At 40.7% G+C, this 13,542-nt stretch overlaps 1 protein-coding gene across 1 annotated transcript in view; it reads left to right on the top strand.

Annotated features, from left to right (window-relative positions):
- Positions 1-13,542, top strand: part of plxna4 (plexin A4) — a 152,270-nt gene that overhangs the window by 19,454 nt on the left and 119,274 nt on the right. The window contains exon 4 of the mRNA XM_077543793.1: positions 11,280-11,462. Within this exon, the coding sequence (XP_077399919.1) occupies positions 11,280-11,462 (183 nt within the window). The remainder of the gene's footprint in view (positions 1-11,279; positions 11,463-13,542) is intronic.

Raw genomic sequence — 13,542 nt, 5'->3', positions numbered from 1 at the left:
TGCACTTGTGACCTTTGCCGTAGACTATCTCAGGATTTGACCCTTTCGCGTGTCGGCTTCTGGAATCACAACGTAAATCTGGGAATACATCTTTGACTCTGGCGCACGCGCCGGACCGCCGTTGTCTGCCCGCTGCAGGGCAGGATAAATTACGCCCACAGCCGGCGGAGCTGTCAGCAGGCAAAGGAAGTGTATGTGTGTGCGTGTGTGCGAGGGCCCACGCTGGGGTTAGCGCTAGCGTGGAATGCTGCCATTCCACCATGCGCCACGGTATCATCGCTGCCACCGCGTGAATTAGACCCTGCCGAAGAAGTGGTGGTGGCGGTGGACACAACGGGAGATAAATCACACACACACACGCGCTCTCACGTGACGCCAGGACGCTGCAAAAAAATTAGATAAATAAGAGGCTTCAGGAAAATTTCATGCAATATTTCATCAAATTAAATAAATACATAAATAAAAAGAAAAATAAATAAAAAGAGGCTCCGGGATTTGTTTTAAATTAAATATTTCATAAAATTAAATTAAATTCAATTCAATTCAAATAAAATAAAATAAAGCGGCCCCGGGAATTTTTTATGCAATATTTTAGAAAATAAAATAAACAAATGAATAGATAAATAAATAAATAAATAATTAAGAGGCTCCGGGATTTTTTAATGAAATATTTCATAAAATAAAAAATAAATAAATAAGAGGCTCCAGGATTTTTTTATGAAATATTTCATAAAATTAAATAAATAAATACATTAATAAATAAATAGATAAATAAGAGGCTCAGGGAATTTTTTTATGAAATATTTCATAAAATTAAATAAATAAATACATTAATAAATAAATAAATAAATAAGAGGCTCAGGGAATTTTTTTATGAAATATTTCATAAAATTAAATAAAAAATAAAATGAAATAAATGAATGAATAAATAAATAAATGAATGAATGAATGAATGATACTGATAGTAATAGCATCAATTCCTAGTAACTAGGACCTAGTTATAACTCAAAACAAGACCAATGTGCCCTGTTGTCTTTGTCCAGCAGCAATTTAACTCAGGTCTGCTTACTGCTTTTCGTAGCAAGCCCAGTTTGAAGCTAAGGTTAGCTGAAGGCGAGCAGTGTTACAAGACCACCTTTGATCAAAGACTTTTTAATGACATCAAACTCCCACTTGGCAAATGATTGCTTGAAACCAGCCTGGGAATGCAAAACGACTTGTAAACATAAACGCCCTCAACATTAAAAGCAATCTGCATCGAAATGTTTATCATAAAGCAAGACGGACGACTCGTGGATAAATCGTCCCATGCCGACCATCTGACGGCAGCGGGATATGTTTTCATTCATCCGCCGCCTCGTGATTAGTTGGCGCAAGTTGCCCGCCAGATTGCGGCGCTATTCCGTTCCACTGTCCGCCATATTTACATTGATTAAATCCCGGCACTGGGAGGTGACGTGTGTCGTTAAAAAAATGTGGCACGGACTCTAAATTCTATTAATCAGGAGATGAGAGCATTCTGGAATGAAATGATGATGTAGTTTGATGATATTAATACAGCGGTAATCTGATGACCTCAAGGCAGCCACCATTTTTCATAGCTAGCTTGTTTGATCGCTGTAAAATTCCACATCCAAGCATGCTACTTAACATACACTTACATCATCCATCACATCCTATATTGCAACTAATTACATAATAATGTTTGTTGTTTTTTTCCAGCATTTTAAACTCGCTATGCTTTATTTTTTTTTTTGGTCCAATTAGAGGACGTATGAAACCCCTCAACCTCATTACCGAATCTCCCCAACGCACAGATGGGGAGCGCTATTTGTCTCCATGAGTCATGAGCCTCTTTTTGACCAATTTCATGTTTCTCGCTCTGTTTTTTAATGTAACCAAGGCAACACCCACCCTTGTCACTATCCATGTGGCTATTTAGCATAAGCACAGTGTTGTTTTGGGAATGACAAACTACTTGTGCAATTCATTAAATTATTTTGAACTTCCACCTCTCATTGTTCTTGAGCAGACAATTCACTATTAAAGGTACAAAATCACCCTAAAATCAGTTATACATGATCAAAGTTGTCATAAATGCCCTTATATGACATCATCATATAATGATCACGATCCGATCAAGCGATTTTAATCCATCATAAACGATGTGATCTCGTACTAACTGCCAGATTGTTTTTTAGAGCTGGATTTCAGTGATTGGATAATGTTCACAGTATGACGTAATCCTCGATCAGATTAACAATGAAGCCATTCTTCCCCCTCGTGATTATTCATATTTTTTTAAAGCAGTCCTGAGCTTTAGATCAGATAATGAAAAAGAAGCGCTTTGACTGACTTTGTGACTGTTTTGGGCATGGGAATAAATCAGTTCATCCTCGCTTGCTTTACATAATCTGCTCTGAGAGAGAGGAAGCGGGATATGATGGAGAGGATGGCGAGGATGCTTCCTTTCCCCCCCGCCCCAAATGGGCACCACGCTTGGCCGAGCCACATAATGCATGCTCAACAGTATAAGTCTGCAGAAGGGCCCGCGTCCATAGATCATTGTCAAGTGGCATGTGACCTATAAAACCGGCCGCCTGCACTTTACATGTTCGCTCGCTCAGCAGAAAAAAACAACAAAACTGCGGGGTATAAATAAATTGACTTCCACACGTGATTCATTTCTGTCGTCTTCTTATTCTCCCCCTTTCCTCTCACAAAGCTTTTTCCAGCGACTTTCACACCCCTTTAACTCTGATGAGAAAATGACAAGGTCGCGTGCAAGTCCCGAGCAGGCCGTGGCCGTCCGCTCATCTCCTCGCCTAATGATCATTAATTACATGTCATTAACCGACATGCCACGGGTCCTTCTCACACATTCGTCATGTGCCTCTCGGCTTCACATTGTGGATTCGCTCCGATTAATTGAATTGTTCTACACGGCTGTGTCTTTGAGTCACGGCGTCCCTTGTCGTCCCTCGTGTGCGACGTGACATTCTGCTTTAATGCGAACGCTTTTTCCATTTTGACTCGGGAAAAGACGGTCTAACTTGAGGTGTAGGTGGTGTAATGCGATTTTGGGGGTTTTGATCGAGGCGCAGGAAGTCTGCAGTGGGCTTCATTCCATCCCAAACCCACAATGGTGCACAACGGAGCAAAACACCCTCTTCTATCAAAAAGTCCACGCACGCACGGGGTTACATTTAGGTTAACGACAACAACTTCGCATAATTGTATAAACACACTCGCTGAATCATAGATTGGATTACAACATTAATGCAAACTAGGGGTGTCAAAATTAGTGAGTTAATTTTGAGTAAATTTTTTTACGCCCCTAATTTTTTTTAGCGCGCAATTGGTGACCATCCCTTACTTGGAATACCTGTAATGGAGTCGCAACGGAAGCAGACACGTCAACGTCAAAATTTAACTGTAATAAATCTAATAATAATGCACATATTTGTATATTTGTGGGTCAAGTTGTATTTTACAATTAAATTTTTTCATGTTAAATAATACATTTGCTGATTCTGGATATGAAAATGGAGCTTTGAAAAAACATTTTTTTAGGGGTGTCAAAATTAGTGCGTTCATTTTGAGTTAAAGTTCCTTTTTTTTTTGGCACCTCAGTATTAATCTTCCCGAGTCAACATGTCATCATCATCGCTCTTTTTAAAAATATTAATTATTTATAATATTTATTTATTTATATTAACTTAATGTTCCTTTTACGGCATAATTTTTTTGAACGCGCAATTAATGACCGTCCCTTATTATGTCATAATAATATATATATTTGTGGAGACTGGGGTCAAGTTGTATTTTACAATTTTAAAAATGTGCAGAATTTTATGTTACTTCATATTAAAGATTAGATCACTCTTAATATGAAAACAAAAATGCACTGAGCTGTCACCAATGTCTTACAAATGAAATTATGCCATCTAGTGGCAGTAAAAAATTACCTCAACACAAATCAATACCAAACTCGATTTTTACAGTACAGTACATCTTTTTAATTTCATGGATTATTATGAAATGACTATCAATGACTAAAAGGTGCAGCCATATTTCTATTAGTTTAACATTTTTCCACCTTAATGTCAAAAAGATTGTAAAAACTTAGAAAAATTATTTTATTGTACATTTAAAACGTGTGTGTGTGTGTGCGTGTGGTGGGGGGGCTAAATGGTAGGCTTAATCAGTTGTCTTTCAGTCCGATGAGTGAGTCTCGGCCTCATCCACAGGAAGTGAAAGGCGAGTTCATTCATTAAGCCTACCCAGACTGAACCCCCCCCACCTCAGTCTACTTCATCCTACTCCATCCATCCACATATCCGCTATCCGGCTGGCTGGCCGGCCTGCTAATTAAATCTACATACATGATACCACTTGCTAAAGGTCAGTATCCATCATAATATCGTTATTCTGTGATTAGGCAACATTATCTGCTCGCTGGCACGAGATGCTTATTTAAAGATTTGAATGCGCAAAATATGAGGAAATCACACATTTTCTTGTGCCTCCGCCCCAATTCTCAGCTCTGTTTCTTCTGAATTACCTCCCTGTTGCTGCCCTTTTAGCGTTCTCCATCATTTGCAAGTACTAAAATCAAGCCGTGTATATATCTTCCTTTGTTCGCTGGTGTTGTAATCACCGGGTGGTCTCCGCAGTGGCACACAAAAGGGAAGTTAAATCTACTCTACGCAATGACAGCGACGACTCAAACTGAATTTTTGCTCTACTTTGTCCGTGTTGGTTAAAAGAGTGAAAAGGAAACTCTCAAGATGCCTCCATGAAGTATCAAAAAGGACCCTGGATCACAAGGCATCAGAAGCAGATTTATTCAATTAAATGCATATTTCATTTGAAGAATAACAGTGTCTCATTACAAAAATATATTCCTTTTTTTACAACTCAAGATGCCGCAATGAAGGAATTTCATGCTAACCGAGCAAGCATGCGATTCAAAATCAGGCTAAAAATAAAAATATTCAAACATATCCTTTATTGTGATTTAATATGGGGTTATTTTTTTCAATGTCCTTTTCCCGTGTACTTTGAACAAACGCAAACAATAAATTATTCAGTATTACAATTATTATTACAATTTATTATACATCAATGTTTTGGTCTTATAAGTTAGGCTTACGCTAAAATAAAACATTTATGAAATGAAAATGAAAAATGAAAATGAACCATGAATTGATCAGAAAGACTTTTTTTTTTTTTTTAAATCTACTTTACTTCGAGTTAACAAAATGAGGCAGAGGTGGTATCATCCTGACTATGCTGGGTGACTACCGATACCAGGTATCGGTGCCAATACCAGCCTTAATTTAATTAATTTAACCATGTGAACTATGCTTCCTATCTAGACACTATCTAATAAATATATATGCTTAATTTTATAAATTAAAAATAAAGCTTACTAACCAACTGAAATGAAGCTGGGAATCCCCCCCCCCCCCCCCAAAAAAAAAAAATTGCAGCAGGATGATCGGCAGAACTGTCCTGACTAAAAGGATTAGTTGAGCTCATTGTAATTATATGATACGTTCATACTCGGGCTGGAAAATTCATTGAATTCAAATTGACATCGCAATCTAGTAAAAGGCCATTTTTATATCGTAGAGCCTGACAGGTCAGCAATTTGGCATCAGCCAATGCTGTATTATGTCATTATAAAGTTTAACAGGCGCTACTTTTTTCTATCAAGGGAAAACCTTCCCCTTCAATGACTGATAATGCATGAAAGCGCAACCAGCTCGGCTTGGTATTAATGTGGAATCATCACATTAGAGCGTGGTAGTCGGCCAAATTTGTGTGGACTAATTGTCGGTGAAAGGGATGAGGCCATTGCAAGAAAATAGACTCTTTGGAGCCTGTAAGAGCGAAGCAGCGACATGAAATGAAATTTCTCTGTGGTTGAATATGTGTCATTAACTCTGTGAACCGGCAGCCAACGGAACGGGCCCTCGTCGCTGCGCTGCGCCAGCCCAGATTAGGCCATACATCAGAGAGCGTTGGAGAGCGGATCTCTTTCAGTCGCCGCTAATCGCTTTTTCGCGTGGCCCTTTCTCTTTCTCGCTGCTCGCCGTATATATATCTGCTGATCCCCACTTCCTCGCGCATGCGGTCCTGGAGCGCGCTCGCTTTGTATGTGGCGCTGGCAGGCGCACACAAGCAGAAAGATGGATACGGCCGAGAGTGACCTGATTCTGCCTCAGCTTCTGGCCACGGTCCAAATATAGGAAGTACGCTCTTGTGTTGCCTGCCGCGTGTGCTGGGACTGACTCGGCTTCGTCTGTGTTTGTTTTTCGGCTGTGCTGCAGGATACTCAAGGAAACACTTAACACTTTCCTTTTCAATTATCAATGACAACGTGTATAGTTAGATTGATAATAGTTCTCACTGGTAGTCTGGCTTGGATTCTGGTTCAGTTCTTGGTCTGTCCGTCCTTAAAGTACATAAATTACAAACTTAGTTGTTGGGGTTCGAGTTCAGTCTGCAGTTCAGTTCAGCCATTCATCTATCTGTTCATAAAATATATTAAGATGCCAAAAGTAATTTTTGGGTTTCGGGTTCAGTCCGTAGCCTAGTCAAATCCAGCTATCGTTCCATCCGTCCATCCCTCCGTCCATTAAACTACAAGCTACCAACCTATTTGTTGGGATTCAGGTTTAATCTCTGATCTGATTTATCTATCGTTTTATCCATCCACCCATCTGTCCATAAAGTATATCAACCTACCAATATTGTTGTTGGAATTCGGCTACAATCCCTGGTCTGATCTATCTTTTTTTTTTGCCATCTATCCATAATCTACCCATAAAGTATACCAGCCTGTCAAAAGAACAAACACCAAGGCCTTAAAGTGGAAGTCAATCTTAATTATTTTTTGACAAAAATATGTTATATGTGACCTCACTGGTCTAAACATGACACTCTGAATAATATTACATTTGTGGAATAAATTATGAAACAAAATCCAGCCCTTTTTATCCATCTCAGGGGGCGGATATTTTGCCGCTTGCTGTCGACTGATGATGACATCACAGTTGCTTGGAGCTCAGGCAACGACCAATCACAGCCCACCTGTTTTCAGAAGCTGAACTTTGATTAGTTGTTACCTGAGACCTGAGCGACATTGATGTCATCTTCAGTCGACAGCAAGTGGCAAAATGGCTGCGCCCTGAGATGGATTAAAAACTGGTTTCTGCTGCTTAACTCGCATTCCACTAACACAATATAAACCAGAATACAATATTTACACTAGTGAGGACATAGAACATATTATTTAAAAATTTTTTTTAGGGTTGACTTGCTTTAAGAATACTTGAATCAAACTGGTTAAGTGACTACATTTACATGCAGTCAATAATCGGGTTATGGTCAGAATTCCAGTTTCTGAAACAGTTGAGGTAACACGTTTACATGAGTGGTGGAAAGAGTTACTCCCGTTTACATGCTCATTTGTGTTTAGGGTTAGGATTGGAATAACCTGTTCGGACCGCAACGCGCGGACAACGTAATTACATAAATAACGTCATTTCCGCTTTTAACTTACTATACGTTCAATAAAAAACATTATATTTATGTCGCGTGCCACGCTAAATAAAGTAGTCTGTTTACTCCCCGCTTCAGAAGTGTGGTTCTTTGCTGCGAGCGTCATGTTTCTTGACAACGGCTTGAGTATTTCCGGTGGGTTACACGCCAGAAGCACAGACTTATATACTTGTATTTACTGTATGTGTATTTACGCATTTTCGTTGTAGAGACACAAAATATTGTGAAAACGCAGCGGAGAAATCAATGTATTTAAGGGAGGCTCCTTTAGCAAGTAGGACAGAGCTGCGCATACAAGTCGTGACTACATAGATCAAGACTCCTTGTGAATCAAATAAGCAAAGAAGAAGAAAAGAAGACGAAGAAGACAATAGCGAGCATGCACAAAACAAAACATTGCCCCGGTCGATTGAGGTATTCCGAATGCGTTTATATGAGCATGAATTCCGGTTATGAAAGGAGTAAAGGAGGTTTTTAAAAACCCCATTAAGAGCATATTTGAGTTATTGCGCGTGTTTACATGGCCTTACAAAACCCGAATATTGCCAATATTTGCGTTTTAAAAGGGTTATTGCCTGCATGTAAACATAGTCACTGACTAATTGCGTAGAGAAGGCACTCTGGGCTGAGCAAGAAGATTGGCTACCAAAAACAGGGTTGGGCCATAGGAACTAAAGATTGACACAACAGGTGATCAAACAATCAGTGCACGAAAGAGTTTGAGGTATTTGTTGACACAATGCATTCATCTTCAGGGACTCGAACAGAGTGATCTATAATTGGCGGGCAAGAAATGTTATTTTGTCATTTCCACAACATATCAGTGTTTTTCAAACACAAACCTCACGGCGCCGGCTTCTTATTAGCACAGCACATCGAGCGCTGCATTGATATTATTTGCCATTCTGAACCAGGACGTCTGTAGCGCCGCGAGTACCAATGTCATGGTCTGCTTCCTGACAGACAGAAAGTATATTTCACCAGATTGCAGCACGATTGCAGCACGAAACACACTCGGCGAGATGGCAGATGTGATTGGCAAGCGGCTTGAGTAATACGGCGAATAACACGGCGCGGGGCTGCGGGAAGTGATGAAAACACATTTTGCACATGCACACACAAATATGCACACACACAGATAATGTCAAGTGATTTATTTTGGATTATCAAAACCACTTTTGCAGGCTCAGAATCAGGTAATTGCTCTTGACAGGACCGTCTTTGCGTTTTTGTTATTCTCTGAGGAAGCATTTAATAATGAAGGCAGCGGGATACTACAACGTTTTCTGATCTGCTCGAGCCTGTTAGCCTTTTAATCTCTGGGAAGATGAAGCACGTCACAAACACAGGCAATATTAAGACGAGGCAACTTTCTGGAATAGCTGGTTTGTACGGAATCACGCTAGCATGCACTCCATTTTGATAAATGCTCCCGTTCATTTGACTTTGTTTACCATCTCCATTTGTCCTTGTACCTTTTACACTGTGACCCCATGACACCATCCAGGTCCGAATCCGACTCATCTTAATTGATCATTCAAACCTCTTAAACTTGAAACCCAAAAGCTGACTGTGGTCAAGATAAGCCACATTCCATTTGTCTAATGAAAACCAAGGCCTATATTTCTTCTGTCGTGATGATGGCCTCTCGTGAAAGGTTACGAAGAAGCGCTACTCCAGCTCGGAAAATAGAAATAGGACTCAAGGAGCCACTTAATCCATAGCATTTCACCTTTGACCGCTTCCCACTTTGAGTTTCAAGCAAATGAACAATGCCCCCCCCCTCATTTGGCATGAATTAATGTCTATCCTGAGTGTGCCAAGACGTCACATTATATTCGGAATAATGGACTTCATGTGATCACCGCACCATAAGTCAAGTCTTCTATCAGGACTGACGGCTTTTGGATGAATGCAAAGGCGTCATCACCTGCCAAGTCTTCCCTCACATTCAATCACACGCTGAAGCCATTCATCACACCTTGCCGCTCGCCTCCTAAAAAAAATGTGTTTTCAAATCCAACCCCACACACACAAGCGGAATATTGACCAATCCCCAGTGCCATTATTCTCTTATCGAAGCCCATAAGTCTTTCTACCCCACCCAGTGTCACGACTGATATAAATATTGTCTGGCAGCGGGGTGGAATGCCGCATACAAACAAGAAATGGGCCTCAGACTTGTTTTTCCTTCACAAAGATGGCTGCTGAGAGTACATCAATGCATTGCGGGGATTTGCTTTAAAGCATCATGACGCTTTGTATCATTCGCTATTTTAATATCTTGCCATGCTGGCGTCGGTCGGACTGCGGGGAATCATGCCTGACGGCTCAGCCTCTGGCGCTGCAGCCTGACGGCGGTCCTCTTCCATCTTCATCATTTTCTCGCACTCGTTTCCGCTCTTCACAACAACAAAAGTCTTCTCACGGGGTTCTTAGGGGGCTTGGAATTTTGCACCTTTACGATTCAAAGTGCATGAAATTGTAACAGTGTCTCTACACACCATAGTAATTTGCCCGTTAGATGGAGTCAGTGAAATGAAACAAGAAGAAGTTGTGAAAGGTCTTAGTCGTAGTTTGTTTTGAAATATATCTTTTGTGAAATATAACTTTTCTGGCAAACCTTGTACCTCTGGTGCCGTTTGAACAGAGCGTTCCAAATTACCTGGGGTGATGTGCCACATGCTGCTTCACCATGCCATTATTATATATATTCCAGGAGTCTGCAACCTGCGGCTCTGGAACCACATGTGACTCTTTAGTCCCACTCCTGTGGCTACCTGTGGATTTCCCACCCAAAAATTGTAGAAATTATTATATATTTTTTAAATTTACATATTTAAATGAATTAATTAGTTTAGATTTTAAACTTCAGAGTTAAAAAATCAGCTAAATATGTCTAAAAAGTGACCATAAAATATAAAAAAAGGAAGACAAAAAGCAGAAAATTATCATATAATGTACATAAAAATTGCCACAAAAAAAGGTAAGAAAATGTATTTTAAAAAGGCAGAAAAGAAAATGTTCAAAAATTTACAATAAAATATACAATAAAATATACAAAAACAAAAAGAAGAAAAATAACCTTAAAATGTGTTTGGACTTGTACCCGCCACCCACCCCCAAAAATCAGATTTTTTTTTTTTTATTTCTGAAAAGAAAATGTTCAAAAAGTAACTATAATATATTGAAAAAAAAAACAAATGAAATCGCAAAAATTACCATAAAAGGCAAAATACTAAATTGCCAAAAATGCAGGAAAAAAAAGTTCAAATAAAGAAAGAAGAGAGGCATGTGCTCATAATATATTCTTAAAATTGCCCAAAATATCAGCAATTTGACAGAAAGGCAGAAAAGTCTATAACTTTATAACTGTATGAAAAAGTAGGTCTGAAAAAATATACACACAAAAATCAAAAAAGGGAAAGGTAGAAGAAAATAAATGTCAAAGTATTAGATGCTCCATATTTCCTGTTATGGTTCAGCTCTAATTAGCTCTTGGGCCCTTGGTACAACACTAATACACTGTTTTGTTCATCATAATGTTGAAAGGTTTTGTGGCTCCAGGCAGATATTTTTTTTCCATTTATTTGGCCTAAAATGGCTCTTTTGACAGCAAAGGTTGCTGAGCCCCGATCTATTCACATGTTGTGGTAAATATTTAAAGGACGTAAATAATTTCATTGTTGTTGGTCACTTCCACGCAGCTCCTGACAATCGACGACGACTTCTGTGGCCTGGACATGAACGCGCCGCTTGGCGTGTCGGAGATGGTGCGTGGCAGGCCCCTCTTCTCTGACGCCAACGACAAGATGACCTCCGTCGTGGCCTACGTCTACAAGAACCACTCGCTGGTCTTCGTGGGCACCAAGAGCGGACGTGTCAAGAAGGTAAGCGGAGTCACCTTTCCAAAATGCCGCGTAAGGTTCTAAGGGAGTACGTAGCATACGACAGGAAGGATAGTGGTAGTAAGGCGGATTGACTTTCAGGCAAACACGCTGAGTCGGCTGTATTTGCAGCGGCGAGAGGTGTGTGCGTGTGCATGCGTGCGATGAATTTGAGTGTGTTGTGAGGAAGCGGAGGTGTGATCAAGAGAGCCCCTGAGGGGGGATTTGATTCCTGCAGCCAAACCTATCTGGTGTCTCGCTACATCCTCCTCGTCCATTACACACACATACACACACACACACACATATGCTTCCTGTGCATCCTCTGCATCACAAACCTACTTTTTCTCCACTTTGGACTTAAATCCCGACCCCCCTGGGGGGCGGAAATGAGAGCCCACGTCAGCATGTTGCAGAAGTTGCTAGACGGCACACATCAGCATGTTGCAGAACTGATTGGACTTCTTATCGGTTTCTTCAGGCACATTTAAGTTCAAATGCAGTTTTTGACTTTGTATTCATAGCAATTTGCCGCCTGTGACTAAGAAGGGAGTTTGACTGTCTTTGAAGCAAACCGGGTTCTTTTTGTACCATGTAGCATGTGAGGACATCATCACCTCCCTAGTGGAACACGTCACACGCTGAACGATATTCGGCGAGGCTGCGGGCAAACACGATTTGTTAAGCGAAACATCACTGGGATAAGCCAGGCTTGAGCGTGTTGGGAGCTTGTACCATGGGCATGCCCCCTCGGCCCTTCTCCGGGCTAATGGGATGACGTTCTGCCGCGAGGTGTGATCGGCGGGCGCTATCTTGTGCACCTCTTTTTGGCTCTTGATGTTAGGCCGTGGCTGTGACTAACTGTGGACCAGTGAGCCTGACGGGTCTGGAGAAAGCGAGGGAAGGTTGAGCTGGAGGACAGATGTCGAGTTGCAGAGATGAGAAGTGAACCGGAGAAATATGGCCGAGCGCTGCCCACACACACAAGCAAACAGTGATTTTGACACTGTTTGTTATGCTTGATTGCCGGCCCCTTCCTGTGTTTGTTTTGCTGCTTTTATTGCGCACGGGGGCCCCGGGTGGGTCGGGCGGCACTCTCTCTCGCAATAACCATCGCGCCGCACAGCAACTATGTAATCATATTTTATACCTGCTGCTCACGTATGATAATGAGCAGCAAATTTAGTGCCTGTGGGTAATAAAAGTGTCGGCGCTTGTGAATGTTGTCTTTGCGTAAGCATGCTTACAAATACAGTCAGGTTATACGCGGGTATACGGCGTACAGCCACTTTTCTTTTTCAGTCATCATTGCGTATACCCACGTGTAAATAATTCCTGATGCGCACCGTTCAGTAACATCTGTTTACCAGATTACCCATTGAATGGTGAAGCTATATCCCAGGGGTGTCAAATAAACGGCCCGCGGGCCGGATCAGGCCTGCAAAGGGGTGTAATCCGGCCCACCAGATGCTTCTGTAAAGTAAAAAAAAATAAAAAAAAAATAAGAGTAATGTCGGACCAATTATTCTGGAGGCCAAAATCAAAACATATAAATTCGTAATTTCACAAGCAATACTCAGAGTAGCAATTCAACCTGTACACGGAATTGACCTGGATATCATTATTTTTCACACGACCTAAAGTTACGGTTTGTTGAAAAAAAAAAATAAATAAAAAGATAGACCAACATAAATCAAACTGAACGCGAACACATTTAGCTACTCGTAAAACAAACATATATGATATGGATTAACGTCCTATAACTTCGTTAACTGCGCCATGCAATGCATGCTGGAAAAAAATACAAAACAGGTATATATAACGCGCCTGGAACTTATACGAGCAAAGTGTTACCGCGTTCCATTTGCATTCGTGTTATTTTTTGGAACAATATAATTACAATTTAGGGCTGACCTGCAAATAGCAAAGATCTGTGTATAACTGACACCAATTGTTTTTAAGTTATATACCATGATTTTACCTGTCCGGCCCCTGGGCTAATTTTACACCCTCTTCTGGCTCTAATGGGCTCTTTGCACAAATCCACTACTTCCTGAACTCAATACCACTCCTTCATTTCCTG

Source organism: Vanacampus margaritifer, chromosome 15 (assembly GCF_051991255.1).
Source record: "Vanacampus margaritifer isolate UIUO_Vmar chromosome 15, RoL_Vmar_1.0, whole genome shotgun sequence".
Classification (NCBI taxonomy): domain Eukaryota; kingdom Metazoa; phylum Chordata; class Actinopteri; order Syngnathiformes; family Syngnathidae; genus Vanacampus; species Vanacampus margaritifer.
This window is presented reverse-complemented; position numbering and strand designations above follow the sequence as displayed.